The 15345-nt window shown below is 50.0% G+C and overlaps 2 protein-coding genes and 1 pseudogene across 2 annotated transcripts; 1 reads left to right on the forward strand and 2 right to left on the reverse strand.

The window, feature by feature from the left end:
• Positions 1–1585: 1585 nt before the first annotated feature.
• On the reverse strand, positions 1586–3073 carry LOC136524266 (tetraspanin-8-like; annotated as a pseudogene).
• Positions 3074–5253: 2180 nt separating this feature from the next.
• On the reverse strand, positions 5254–6624 carry LOC136523754 (protein trichome birefringence-like 19). The gene has a single exon (XM_066517325.1). The coding sequence runs from the start codon at positions 6622–6624 to the stop codon at positions 5308–5310; it is 1317 nt and encodes a 438-aa protein (XP_066373422.1). The 3' UTR covers positions 5254–5307.
• A 3877-nt stretch (positions 6625–10501) lies between these two features.
• LOC136522456 (protein trichome birefringence-like 19) lies at positions 10502–12244 on the forward strand. Its single transcript, XM_066516276.1, has 2 exons — positions 10502–11118; positions 11360–12244. Exons 1-2 carry the CDS (start codon positions 10573–10575, stop codon positions 12125–12127), a joined length of 1314 nt encoding a protein of 437 aa, XP_066372373.1. The 5' UTR covers positions 10502–10572; the 3' UTR covers positions 12128–12244.
• The last annotated feature ends 3101 nt before the right edge of the window (positions 12245–15345 follow it).

Here is a 15345-nt window from a genome sequence, read left to right on the forward strand (position 1 = left end):
ACATGATTGGCATTATAGAACTCTTCTCCCACTTTGTCCATAATCCCTACTTCATGTGTAGCAATGTCTTGGTTTCTTTTGCTTGATGTATGTCTCTCAGTATGATTGTTCTAGATTGTGTAGTTCCCTATGAAACCTCTCGATACTAAGTGCGAGATGATCATACTCGAATCTTGCAATATTATGTGGTTATGGCAGTCACAACATGCACAATATATATCCATTGTCTTCTTAATTAGCACATGCTTTTCAATGGCTTCAATAAATTTGTTCACATCTTAGATAAAACAGAATCCATGCCTTCTTTTCATGTACATCCATGATCTATCCATCTTTAGCCTCAACCAAACCATATAAATGCATCAAAACATAATGTACATTTAAAGTCAAACTAACTCATAAAAAATTAATTAAAATGCTTCTGATTTGTTCAAAGTTTATAATAGCCGGTTGTAAAAACCACAATACAACATGGCAACTATTTTTGATGAGTTAGAAAAACATTAACATAGGACCTTCTCCTAATAATGCATTAGCATAGGAGAAAGTTTCTTATTTATTACAATTTTGTGTTAATAGTTCACAAAATCACTTCACTCCCCTGCATACATGTCTAGATCTAGGTTTAGAAAATGTGGGAGTCCCCTCAACACTAGATGCCACAACACGCATAGCAGGCGCCCCTGTCACACGCTCAGCCATAGGAAGATGCCCCTAGCCCACCAAGGAGATGGGCGCGGTGAGGCAAGGGGGGCAGTCGTAGCGCAGAAGGGTCGACCCACGAATCTGGGACACCACAACCTGGAGGAGACCCGACTGTCACCTCGGGAAGGACTGGTGCCCTGGCCCATCAAGATAGAGCCCCCACGACCGCTAAGATGATAGACAATACACGCCTAGCATAGGACACGTCAGGGATGGAGTACAACCACTGCAAGAAGGCCGCCAGAGCACATACTGCCCACCATTACTAATGATGACGGCACGAAGCACAATAGCCGCAGAAAGACCGCGGGACATCGTGATGGAGACACCACCAGCACACACCTGGCCTTCGACGGGCACTACTAGCGCACCTAACTTGCAACGTCCACACATGGATCCTCCAGCACATCACCTCAACAGATGAGGGAGCACCTGATCAATGCCAGGGTGACATACTTAAGTGCCACTAGCCCATGTAGGAAACCGCCGTCGCCAACTGTTGGATCGATGTCGGTGACAATGCGAAGAATAAGGTCAGCTTGGGTGGTGTGGGTGGGTGGGCGTGGGAGGCGGGGAGAAAACCAAAGGAGAAGGGAGATGGTGCTGCACCATGCTACACCCTCCTTGCTGCCAAGCGGACCCTCGGCCAGCGGTGTGACGGGGGAGGAGGGGTGAGGAGTGGTGAAAGATGTGGGCACAGTTGCCACCTAAGTCACCCATAGGGACGAAGCGGGGCCGAAAAACGCCCTATATACTATCCGTTCTAAAGATATGCTATTATATAATTCACAATATTAGAAGTGTGATATTACAATCCTAGCAATGACTCTTATTCGGAAACATTAGAATTGCAATGGCACCAAACAAATTATAACCTTTTTATATACGTGGCCTTGAGCCGTGAGCCGAGAGACACACGGCGAGTCGGACTCAGGGTCGTCCTCTCCCCAAAATCGAACAGAGCGGTAGTACAACTCTAAACTTTGAATCAAGATACCTTTGGTTTCTAACCTAAACCATTTTCAAGTCGATTGGAGTTGGCCAATCGCCGGTGGCTCATGTTTGATCAGGGCCACCGCCATTGAGGTAACGACTGCCACCTTTGCTGCGCAAGGCGCAGCACCCGATCGTGTAGACAACGATAAGGAACGCGAGGAGGGAAACGTTCACGATCGCCACTGTCTTCCACTTCTTCTTGACAGTCTCCAACACGCCGGCCTTGCATGCGTCGCACTCGAAACAAAGCACGTGCCGGTCGTTGCTCCATGCCCGTCAGTCACCGTCACTGGCTGCCGCCGGAGACAACGACCCCGATCTCGGGGCCTCCCAGAACGTGGCGTTCACGTACCGGAACCTGCACCACGTCGGCGGCTTGCAGCCACCAGACTGCACCGTTGCAAGCGAACACGTATGAAACTCACGAGTTGACGGTCGTTTCTGATTTTATCACAATGTGAGTGTACCTGGATTGGCGAGAGGTGTTGCCTGTAGAATTCCATGGCGTCCTGCCCCACGGCACCACGGAGCCGGCCGCCGCACACGCGCGCCTGAGAGAGGCAGCTCTCGACTTGCCGCCACGTCTCCGGCTCGGCGATCCGTGCCTGCAGCCAGCCGGCGTAGTCCCCGAGGCGGTACTCCCTGTACCCGCGCCCGGACACGGCGCTGCCCGCGCCCCGGTTGGTGACCACGAACGCGAACACGGCGACGACGAGCAGGAACATGAAGACCACGTACACCCAGAGGAACGGCGCCGCGGCGTCGCGGCGCCCGCAGGCGTCGAGGCGCCCGCAGGCGCCGGCGAGGCCGACGAGCGAGAGCAGCAGCAGTGCGCAGCCGAACGCGACGACGGGGATCTGCAGGGCGCGCTCGCACTCCGTGGTGGCGCGCGTGAGGAAGAACACGCCCGCGCACAGCACTGGCGAGGACAGGAGGAGCGTCACCAGGTTCAGAGCGCCCAGGAGGCCGTGGCTCAGCCTCGCCATTGACGATGACAGCACCTGTGTGGTTGCGTGCTGCAAATTAACTTGCAAACTGCAGCCCACCTGAGTATAAACACGAACGGTGCATCTGTAGTAGTAATAGTAGTAGAGATCAATTGGTATGATCTTGCTACATGCAGATAGATGCAGATATATATCTCTGTGCAGTCAGTGTAAGATTGGGATTTCTGGCTGATCCTGATGCGGTTCTTGATTGGTGGTTTAATTTGGAGCAAGAGATGGGGAGAATTAGCAGTGTAGATACGTAGTGGGTGCTCGTTGTGGTAACTCTGTCTGCTTGTGTGAGAGAAAGAATGTCTTTTTTGTGCAGAAAAGAGTGAGCTTTGACGGTTGTTTGTTCTCCTGTTGTTTTGGGGTTGATGAGGAGGTCAAGGACAAAACGCAGAAGAGGGAGACGAGGGCAACAAGTGTGTGCAAGAGGAGGCTGGCCTTAAACTGTGGAGCGTTTTTGCTCTAGTTCATCTTGCTGTCGTTCATGGTCGTCAGTTTTCACGGCATGTAGGCGCAGGCGGGACAGGTGGCACAATGTGGTTTGTCGTGAGTGGGAAAGTTGTTTCATGAATTTGAAATATATTTTTGTCAACATAAAGTTGTTTCCGACGAATCCGTTGGAACCATGGTGTTATTTATTAATGCAACAAATTCTAAACGAATACTTTTAAACTTTAGAAGATTCATTATTTCAAATTTACTAGTTCCACATTTCAAATATACTATTTTAACAATTTGCAAATGAACTTTGAAATCCTTAATCTGTTTTCAAGTTGTTAAATAAAAGTACTGAATTTGGACTTTAAAAATTTGCCTAAACAAGTATATAATTTTTTAGAGTTTAAAAATCACAAAATAAATACAAACCAGACAATAAGAGAGAATTATTGATTAAAAAAGAAGACAAAAATGGTAAATGAAACGTACAATGGAAATAAATATGGATCAAATATACACATTTATAATATTTTATGGTTGAATTGTGGAGTTGAAATGAAGAAAGACAGAGGGCCAACCCTGGGTAAATTGGAGAGAAAGAGAATAGGAAGGATTCTTTTGGTAGTACTGTTGGAGGTCTCCAGGAACCATACCAATAGAAAACAAGGACTATCTACTTACTGTTGGAGATGTTATAAAAGTAGAGGTAGAGTAGGGTAATTAGAAGCAAATTTGTAGCATTATTTCAAATTATCTTTCATAATAGCTGACGTAGGATAATTTAGATGCAAATTTATGGATTATTTTAAATTATTTTTTATAATGGCATATGTGAATAGTTCAGATATGAATTTAGGAATGTTTTTTTCTTAATGGCAGAAGTGAATATTTTTTATAAAACAGAATAGATAACATTGGTCTTTTATCATTGATGATGATTACAGTTTTAGAAATACTCGGACGCGGGCGTCCATCCGCTCGCTTCGGTTCGGATGCGGCTTCCACTTCGCCTCGCCCGTCTCTCTATCTCTTCGCTCCGTCTCGCCCTCCCCATCTCCAGGTCTCTCTCGTGTCCACTAGCAGCAGTAGAGCCCGCCCCGTCATCGTTGCTTCCTTCCTCCACCCAAGCTGATCATGTCGTCTCCCCCCTCAGTTCGCGCAGTGCCTCCCCGGCCTCTTCCCCAACCCAATGCTGTCGTCGCCACAGGGCCGCCGCCGTTGCCCCTGCAGATGGCGGCTGGGCGCACGTGCCGGGCGCCTCAGGTCATCTCTAGCCGAGCTAAGGGGCACCCACGAGCACGGCCGCCGGCCGGTGCTAGTAGTGCTCGCACGCCGCCGACTCCCACCTTGGCGGCTGGAGCTCTCCCCCTATGTTGCAAACGTATATTTCAATTGTTGCAGTTGTTTCAGAGGTATGTTGCAAGTGTTTCATATATATGTTGCAAAAATAGATCGGGATATTGCATATGTTGCAATTGCTATACACGTATGTTGTAAGCGTCTGTTACAAATGTTTTATCTATTTTTTTCAGGACGTATATTGCAAGTGTTTTTATTTGGATGTTGCGTATGTTTCACGCATATGTTTGCAAGTGTTTTTGTCGGGATGTTATGTATGTTTTGCAATGAGTTTTCAAGTGTTTTTAGATGTTTTCGTAAGTGTTTCAGACACATGTTTCAAGTATTTTATCTTTCTTCAGATGCTTGCAAAAGTTCTATCTAGATGTTTTAAAAATAGATTGAGTGTTGTACATGTTGCAATATGACTCACCTGCCACGGGCGCCTGCTGCGGCTGCTGAACGCCGTGCATACGTGCTTCCGCGCGTACATATACCTTTTTGTTCAAGTCTTGGTCTGTGAATATAATCAGACGAACGTGGTTTGCTCCGTAGGTAGACGATGGCAAAATGTGTTTAGTCGTCGAACTGATTGCAGGCGGACTTAATTTAGTTCGCTGGAAATGAACGCAGCTGCGGACGGTTTATGATGCATTGCCCTGGCATTGCTCACACGGACAGGGGAAGATCGTGCAAATTGCCAAGAACAGCCGACCTAAGCGCCTGTGTCATCAATCGAGTATATATATTTGTGTGCTTCATCACGAATAATGAGTGTTTCGATAGAACAAAAACATTGGAATTAAAATGATTTTTCCTTGTCTAATGAATGCGTCTAATAACGGCCGGCCAGGATCTGAAGCAGCAGCTCGTTCCACACGTCGATCGGTCCCGGCAGGCACCAGTGCAGGCAGTCGATGTCGAAGCCTTCGTGGTCGCCGGGGCCGTGGCCGTACCTGTCAGGGTGCCCGTCCGGGCGGCGCAGCATCATCTTGGTCACGTCCATCATCCTCAGCCGCACGCCGTTCCTCCTCGCGTCCTCCGCCGCCGCCGCGAACTCCTCCACCTGCGCCGCGTAGAAGTCGCGCTCCGGCTCCGCCATCTCCAGCGGCGGGTCCTCGGGGTCGGCCGGCCGCGTGGCGGTGCACTCCCCGCCGTCGAACCACCCGCCGTTCTCGTAGTGCGTCGGCGCCACCGTCCGCAGGACGGCGGTCCCCTTGAACCCCTCCATCCCGCCGGCTAGCGCCCAGAGCACGGTGCGGAACGCGGCCCGCTGCGCGTACTGCGACGTGAGCGCGGTGACGTTAGCCATGTCGCAGCGGTGGCACCCGACGACCTGGCCGCCGCTGTAGTACACGGCAGGGCGCGCGAACCAGTGCGACGCGGACACGACCACGTAGTCGTGGTCCTTGGCGGCCGCCGTCCACCGCCCGTCGGGCTCGTCGAGGTGGAGGTCGCTGGGGCCAGCGAACACCTCGCCCTGCCGGTCGGGCCCGACCGCCTCGGGCGGCCCCCGCGTCAGGCGCCACCGCACCTGGAACGGCGTCCAGAAGAAGGCGACCGTGAACGCGTGCGCCGGGAACCGCCAGTACTCGAATCCCTCCGCCGAGCGCGACGACCTCGACGGGGACTCCACCTGCGACAAGGTGCACACGAGCGACCGGACGTGGCTGCTGGCCAGGGAGTCCCCGACGAAGAGGATCGACCTGCCCCGGACGAGCCCGAAGAACCGCGCCGCGTCGAAGCGCTCCAGTTCGCCGCAGCCACCGTCTGGCTCTGGCTGCCACCGCCACCGCAGGAACTCCATGCTTGGCTTGCCGTGCTTCATGCAGTTCTGGTAGCCCTCGATGAACGCGCACGTCGCGTTGGTGTAGTGCGGCCGCGCGGTGGGGTCGCGCACCCACAGGCCTCGCGTGGGGTCGCAGGCGGCGCCGGCGCCGCCGGCGCTGAGGGAGGAGGAGGTGGGCGTGGGCGAAGGCGACCACCATTGGAAGGGGCGCCCGAGAAAAAGAACGGACAACGTGGCACCAGCGAAGCAGAGGACGGCAGCGAGGGCGGGAACGGACTTGATCTTGGGAACGGCGTGGCGGCTCCGGCGATGATCTCCGATGAGGAGGCCACGAATGGATTGGATCACCGTGAGTGTCTTCATTGGTGACCTTCCAGCAGATGGCGTGGTGCAGTGCAGCGCAAGTGCGGGTGCTAGTTAGAGGGGGGGCAGAATGTGATCCGTGATTATAATTTGAGATTGATGGTCAGTCAACGCAGCTTATAGAATGTTGAAATACTGCTGGGACAAGTGCTTAAGTAGTGGGAGGACACGCAGGCATCGAAAAGTCAACTCAACGAAGTGTGCTCGACTGACTGGCTCATGGAGATAGGCGTGGCTCGTGACAATATTCGCAAATGCTATGCTCGTGGTCGTGGCCAGATCAACGTACGTGACAGAAATATACTTTTTTTAGACGCTAATGTGAAAAATATACTTAAATTTGCGGCACCGGACAAACGCCCGAGGTTACCGTCCATTTTCGCGCCCCCGTTTCGTGCATCCACGCGGAAGCCTAGGCTGCCCGGACATCGCCATGTCGCGACCGGGGGGTGTTCCGCGTCGCCCGGACCGAACTTTTTACTATTCGATCATTTTTTCGGAAGTTTCTCTCAAATAGACCCCTGGTGGAAACAATTTTAGAAATAAATCCTTGGCTCGGCGCCAGAGTGACTGGCGCCGAGGTCCTGGGCACGGGAAAATGGCCTGCCAGGGGCTCGGCGCCAGAGTGACCGGCGCCGAGCTCGGCGCCGTAGATCTTGGCGCCGAGCTCAGCACCAGTCTGAATGGCGCCGAGTCACCTGCATTTAACAGCCTGCACTTCTTCTCCGAGCGCTCTTCCTCTTATTTCTCTTCCGTCTCGGGTTTTTTTCTCGCCACTTCACCCTACCTCACAATCACCGGCAACTTAGAATTTCGGCTAAGTCCCTAAATTTACCGTGAGATGGATATTTAAAATTTTTGCTAAGTCTTTAAATTTACCAAACGTATGGTTAGCAAGCATAATAGAATGGTCGATTGGGTCGATTGATGCGCGAGCAGAACAGAAGGGTTGACCTTGACCTTTGGAGGCCTACGTTTGGTGAGGCCGATGGTTAGTAAGCACATCAAACACCCTAAATTTAACCTAACACCCTAGTTTTACCGTGAGATGGATATATAAAATTTTGGCTAAATCTTTAAATTTACCATGAGATGGACATGCTGAAATTTGCTAAGCCTGGATTTTTACCATGACTTGGACATTGTCAAATTTGATTTTTACCGTGGGACAGACATATGCAAAAATGGCTAAGTCTGAATTTTTGCTATGACTTAGAGACTAGAATTACCATGGATATGTAATTTGAATTTTTACCATGGCAATGCCATATTGAATTTTATTGTGACATATGTATATTTACCACGAGATGGTCTGATTTTTTACCGTGGCTAAGTCCAAACTTGACGAGACTTGTTTTGTTGTCATATCCTCAGAGAGTACTCAAACTCGTAGTAAGGTATTAAATTGAGTTGCTATACAAATTTGGAAGATAAAATATCGCAAACTGATTTAGGTTTAGGTCCAAAAACAAAGTTTGTTGTACTCAACTCAAACTACAACTTCTATTAAAGGTCAAACTTTATATTAGAAAAGAAACTATAGTTTTACTGTGGTCAAAACTGCATCATGAAAAAGGGTGTTAACTATTGATCCAACACTTAGAAATATTTTTAGGCTCGTTCATCAACATGAACCCTAGATCATTTTTTATCCTAAGTATTTCTACGTTGTTTTAAGTGCTCAAATATCAAGTCAGTGTAAAACTCTAGAGTTAGCCACATTTCTCAATATCCAAATCATGGTAAAATTTAAAATTTGTCAATGTCCAAGTCATGGTAAAATTCTAGTCTCCAAGTCATAGCAAAAATTTTAAATATCCATCTCATGGTAAATTTAGGGACTTAGCCAAAATTCTAAGTTGCCGGTGATTGTGAGGTAGGGTGAAGTGGCGAGAAAAAAACCCGAGACGGAGGAGAAATAAGAGGAAGAGCGCTCGGAGAAGAAGTGCAGGCTGTTAAATGCAGGTGGCTCGGCGCCGAGCTCGGCGCCAGTCACTCTGGCGTCGAGCCCCTGGCAGGCCATTTTCCCGTGCCCAGGACCTCGGCGCCAGTGACCGTGGCGCTGAGCCAAGGGTCCATTTCTGGAATTGTTTCCGCCGGGGGTCTATTTGAGAGAAACTTTCGAAAAAAGGGCCAAATAGTAAAAAGTTCGGTCGCCCGGACGTTGCCCGCACGGGGGCCGCTCGTGCCTCCTCTCGCTCTCCGTACGTATCCCATGTGCAATATCTAGTCTACTTTGAAACATCCAGAGACATACATGTAATATACAAAAGAAGATAGATGAAACACTTGAAACATATGTCTGAAATATTTGTAAAAAATACTTAAAACCCATTACGAATATATGCAACATCTAGATAAAAACACAAACATATGTGTGAAACATATGCAACATCCAGATAAACACGCGTGCAACATACATCTAAAAAACAGATAAAACATCGGAAACAGACGCTCGCAACATAAATGTACAACCATTACATCGTATGCAACATCCCGATCTACTTATGCAACATCCGTATGAAAACAATTACAACATACCTCTGAAACACTTGAAACATACGCTTGTAATATGCGCTTTTAGCGCAACATCTCCTTGCTACTTGAGAGAATGGAGACTCATCGGTGTGTGGAGTTTCACCAGAGGCAGTGGGGAGGCACCGGTCGCACGACTGAGAGAGGGCAGTCGCACGCTGCGCCTGGCAGGGCCAGCAACCGAGCATCGTGCCTAGTAGGGCTAGCGGCCGAGCACTGCACCTCGGAGGCGGGAGGCCATGCCGCTCCACGCTTGGGTGGTGGTCGGTGGAGGACGCTGCAGGTGCCTCGTGCCTCGTCCACGCGGTGTCCATTACCCCCTAGAGTGGATGAGCAGATAGGATCAACTGAGTGAGAGGATTTTTTTTTTTTTTTGAGAAACTCCCGAACAGATAGGAGGAGATAGTTAGGCTGGCGTTGCAGCCCACCAACTGGCTTACCAGCTTTACGTTAAATTTGAGTCGCCCAGCGTCAGCAGCAGCCGAGAGTGAAGATATGGCTAGCTGGGCCGCCACTCGGCCCTCGCAGGTGCTGGTACCGTACATGTGTTGGGCTGTAGTGTTAGAAGCCAGTTGGGCCGTGCACATGGGCTAATTACACAATTGCTGTTGGGTCTTTGCACGTGTTGCCAAATTTTAGGTAAGCCAAGTCTTTGACTGTTTTTGTTTCTCAAAAAAGTCTCCGACTGTTTTTGGATTATTACTGCCAAACGAACAGGCTGATAGTTTGTCAGGCGTTTGGCAGGAGACGCGGGCGAGGCAGTGGCAGTGGCAGTGGCAGTGATGACCATTGCCAGGCTGGGCGGTAGTGCTTCCGATCATTACCGGCGCTCGATTCGGATGGATCATGTCAGGCGGGACACGGTGGTAGGACTTGCTTCTCTTTTGGTGACACATTGATGCCACAAGGCGTCCCACTGGCCGCACGCGCCACGCCACGCCACCTCACCTGTGGCTTCCATTCACAACGTCTTTTTGCACGGCCGACACGGTCTCTTTGTGCATTCAATTCACAACGTCTGTACGTAGTAGTGGTTCGAAAAAGGAAATCCGTAACGTATTGTTGGCTTCTCGAAAATTCTGATTCTGAGCCATCAAGAGAGATTGGCAGATTGCCGCCGGAGCGTTTAAACACATAGAGCTGCATCATCCACTTGATCACACTTCACACGGACGGACGCCCACGTGATCTGCCTTGAAGAGGACCAAATAGGCCCTAAAAGTGTGTCCGGGCTGACAGGGTGCTCCACACATCACATGCGCCAAGCGGCCCACTCATATCCGTCCTTGGATTATATTATATTATTATTACTAGTAGAATAATAACTGCCGGACGACGACAGCCGGCAACGCCACATTTTTTACCGAGAGAGGCTACTTCTTCCAGCTCTCTTCCCTCTTCTTCCAGCTCAAAATGCAAGCAAAGATCGAGCAGAAGCGCAGCAGCAACCTGCGGCTGCGGCTGCCGGGCATCGCGTCGGATCTGCCGATGCACAAGCTCCAGCTCGTCGTCACCCCGACCGCGGCGTCGCTGCCGGCGCTCGCCGTCGTCGCCCTCGTACTCCTCCTCCTCGCCACGGCGCGCCGCCCGTGCTCCATCCTCGACGCATACCGCTCCGGCGTCTCCCTGCCTTCTCCGTCCAGGCCCTCGCCTTCTGCCGCCGCTTCCCGGGTGCCCAGCGGGTGCGACATCTTCCGGCCGGGCGAGTGGGTCCCCGACGAGGACGCGCCGTACTACACCAACCTCACCTGCCCGCTCATCCAGGAGCACCAGAACTGCATGAAGTATGGCCGCCCCGACCGCGGCTTCCTCCGCTGGCGGTGGCGCCCCGACGGCTGCGACCTGCCGCGCTTCGACGCCGCCGCCTTCTTCGACGCCGTCCGGAACTCGTCGCTGGCGTTCGTCGGGGACTCGCTCGCCAGGAACCACATGCAGTCCCTCGTGTGCCTGCTATCCAAGGTGCCTAATTTACTCTGCATTATTGCCTTTATCTCCGCTGCTCCTTCAAGTTGCAACAAAACATTCTTTTCTCTTTTTCGGCCTGTTCGCTGGAGCCCGGCCGGTGCTGGTTCGTCGCGAGAGAAAAACACGTTGGCTGACAATTTGTGCACTAATTTTGACGATTAATAGTAACTGAACTAGATAATTGGGATTCAGTTGTCATTTTGATTTCTGATGCCATCTGCTAAATTGTTTGCAGGTGGCGTACCCCAAAGACATCTCGACGACGACGAATCCAGAGTTCCGGACAATGCACTACGAGGCGTACAACTTCACCATGGCCATCTTCTGGTCGCCGTTCCTGGTGCGGGGGCACCAGCCGGACCCGCGCCGGTGGATGTGGGACATCTACCTGGACGAGCCGGACGCGGCGTGGCGCGACGCCGTCTCGGGCTTCGACCGCGTCGTGCTCTCGGCGGCGACCTGGTTCAACCGGCCGGCCGTGTTCTACGCGGGCGGCGGGCGCGTCGTCGGGTGCCACTACTGCCTCGTCCCGGGCGTCCCGGACCTGACGCTGCGCTACTCCCTGCGCATGGCGTTCCGCTCCGCGCTCCGCGTGCTGACGGGGCCAGGCTTCAACGGGACCCTGATCCTGCGGACGCTGTCGCCGACGTCGCACTTCGAGGGCGGGGAGTGGGACCGGGGCGGCGACTGCCGCCGGACCCGCCCGTTCGCGGCCAACGAGACGCGGATGGCCGGGCTGGACCTCGACCTCCACGCGGTGCAGGTGGAAGAGTTCGCCAGGGCCAAGGCGGAGGCGGAGGCCAGCGGCGGGGGCACGAGGCTGGTGCTGATGGACACCACGGCGGCGATGGTGCTCCGGCCCGACGGCCACCCGAGCAGGTACGGGCACTGGCCGCACGAGAACGTGACGCTGTACCATGACTGCGTGCACTGGTGCCTGCCCGGCCCCATCGACGCCTGGAACGACATGCTGCTCCAGATGCTCCTCCCGGATCCGTCTTGATGCATTCATGCGTGGTCTAGATGGAAACTAATTGAGCGTGCACTTATTTAGTGTACTGTCCAGTGGCCGTATCGTATCATGAATTATTTACTGCTGGCTGGTTTGGTGTGAGAGAAAAAAAAAGTTATTTTTGACTGAAAATTTATGATCATTTACGAGCAAGCGACCAGCAAACAGGCTGTCGTGCCACTATTGCAATTTGGATCAACTTGGCATAGAGAACAATTAGCCGAGCAATGCCCGCAGTGCAATGAGGTGTCATGAACCACGAGGACTAATTCGTCTGCGTTGTGGACTGGGTTAATGGAGCTACCGATCTGAACCGTTGACTCCTTCATCGGGCGGTCCAAAAGATTCTACAGTAGCGTTGGGGAGTAGCACAACTTCACCGTGGCCCAGCAGTAATAAGCCGGACGCGGCGTGGGCGCCAAGAGTCACGGGGTTGGGCTACGCTGTCCTGTCGGTGTTGACGAGGGCAGTCCCAACGAAAGAAACTAGTAGTTTCTATAACATAGGATACCGCACAAAAAAAGTACTGTTTTTCAACCTATGGTTTCTGTGAGTAATAACTATTTTCTCTTTCTTTCTCCCAACTCTATCTTTTTCTCCAATGGGAGTGCGACACGAGCTCCCTAGAAACTGGTGGTTTCTCCCCAATGGCAATTTCATGGTTTCTTAGTGCATTGGGTTAAGAGTAGACCTGGTTTCTTCATGAAGAAACCATTTCTATGATTTTTTGCTCTCTTTCTTCATTAATTACGTTGCCACATCAACGTTTTACCTACGTGACAAGTCATTTAATGAGGATAGAAACCATCATCAATGCACCGTTGGAACTGCCCTGAAGAGGATCCAAGGCATCGAAGCTCGATTTCCACGACAAGCTGCCGGTACTTTCCACCTGCTGAAAAGAAAGTCAGACTACTACTACCAAAACCAAATGCGCTGTTTCGGCGCGCGAGTGCTCCGTGGCGGCGTCACCGGATGATGCTGGATGGACACGACAAAGGCCATGTTTTTTTTAAGTTCATATATACTCCACGAAATGGTTTCCACTGAAAAGTTGTAGAAAGTATCGAGTACTGTAACTTTGCTTTTAGTTGTTTTCTTCGTTCGAGGTTCGTTTGAAAATTTTAAATTTTAAATGTGAAAAACTCAAACATAATTTTTGTAGGATAAATGATTTTAATCAAAAAGTTATCAAATATAAAGTTGTATAGCTCTACGAGATCTTCGATTTTGGTTTATATCGTTTCTCAGGCTGCTTGAAAATTTTGAATTTCAATATGTGAGGACAACAAACTAAATTTTGGGACCAACATATTTCAAAGAAAAAGGTTCTCAACCGCAATATTTTATATCTTTTTAAGATTTGTAACTTTGATTTTGATCGTTTTTTTCATCTGAGGTTGTTTGAGAAACTCAAAAAATTTAAATTTTAAAATGTGAGAACTTCAAACATGATTTGCAGGGTTTAAATAATTTCAAATGAAAAAGTTGTCAAAATATGAGAACTTCAAACATAATTTGCAGAATTTAAATAATTTCAAATGAAAAAGTTGTCAACCATGCGAAAATAGTCTAAATAATTCTCAAAATGAAAGATATGAAAATTAAACTTACATATTCCATCCAAATATCCCATCTAGGCACTTGTGTTTGTGTTCTCCTTGCTCCATCGATCTATTGCATCATATATCCTAGGCCTTGTTTAGTTCATCCCATAAAGTTTACTCCATATCACATCGGATGTTTGGACACATACATGGAGTATTAAATATAGACTAAAAAATAACTAATTATACAGATTGCGACTAATTTGCGAGATAAATTTTTTAAACCTAATTAGTCCATGATTTGACAATGTGGTGCTACAGTAAACATGTGCTAATAATGGATTAATTAGGCTTAATAAATTTGTCTCGTGGATTACTGAGGACTTCTGTAACTTGTTTTATTATTACTATTCAAACACTCTCACGTGACACACCGATGTGACACCCAATGTGCCATTCCTAAGCTAGATTTAAACACCACCCTAGTCGAAGTCGTGCCTTCACACAACGACACTAGCACATAGCGGTAGGGGCATGGGGTGTAGGCCCTAGGCACTAGGTGGGAGTAGTTGTGCGGCTCTGCCTCAGCCATGGTTATTCGGCCTGTTCGCTGGTTGGTTTCTGGGCTGATAAGTCCGGCTGGTGCTGGTTTGTTGTGAGAGGAAAACACTATTGACTGCCTGATAAGCCCTGGCTGAAACCAACAAGCGAAACACTATTGGCTGCCTGATAAGCCCTGGCTGAAACCAACAAGCGAACCGGCCGATTATGACAAGACCAAACATCAAACTGGTTGAGGCTACGGTTCAGGGTTTGTTTGGCTCAATCCATTGATCCGTCTAGCTCCAAAGTTTAAAATAGAATGATATGTTTAAGCAAAGCAGGAAAGAAAAGATTTCATAACTCAGTGGTGGCAACCGCTCTTTCCAACCATTACTCTACTAGGCGGTGGGTTTGAACCCCCAAAGTCTCCACTTTGTTTGTCCGGTTCAGTGGCACACGAAATCTTTTAAGTGAACCAAACTAACAGGAATTATGGTTTTCTCTGGTAGGGCTGGTCCGACAGTCCTTGGGGTGACACTAGCGTCTAGATGTCCGGCGCAAAGAACGTGTCTGGACGTAGTCACGTAGATCAGGGGCATCTGATTCAACGAAGTAGGATGAATAGAAGCTGTCGGGCCCACGTCCCCCATCCACGGCCTATCCCCTCTGCGCCCCCATCCACCATCATGCTGCCATTTTAGGTGCACCCCTGCTGCATCGCCTCCCCAGGCCCCTGCTGATGTAGACTAGGCCCGATCTTCCGATAGGTATGATAGCTTCGATTGGTGGAGACTCGACGTTCACGATCTAGGCTTCGAACCAAGACTGATTTGGACCCCCGCAACCGTTACACCACTGCTTTATTGGTTATCAACCACATGAACGCGATTGACCTCGCCGAGAAGGCTTTCATGCAAGCGAATCGAGAACACAAGCAAGAACGAGATGAACGCAATCTAAAATTGCAAATAAATATGAGGCTTATGATAATGAGAAGGAGTTCAAGTCTTTATTCGAAAGGACTAATCATCACAGGCGAACAAGATCAAGAACTGAGGCCCTGGTTCACAGCAAGCGGCCTTGGCGACGACAGTTGCAGCAAAACGACGTCTGTTTCAC

The sequence above is a fragment of the Miscanthus floridulus genome, chromosome 18 (genome assembly GCF_019320115.1).
Source record: "Miscanthus floridulus cultivar M001 chromosome 18, ASM1932011v1, whole genome shotgun sequence".
NCBI classification, from domain to species: Eukaryota; Viridiplantae; Streptophyta; class Magnoliopsida; order Poales; family Poaceae; genus Miscanthus; species Miscanthus floridulus.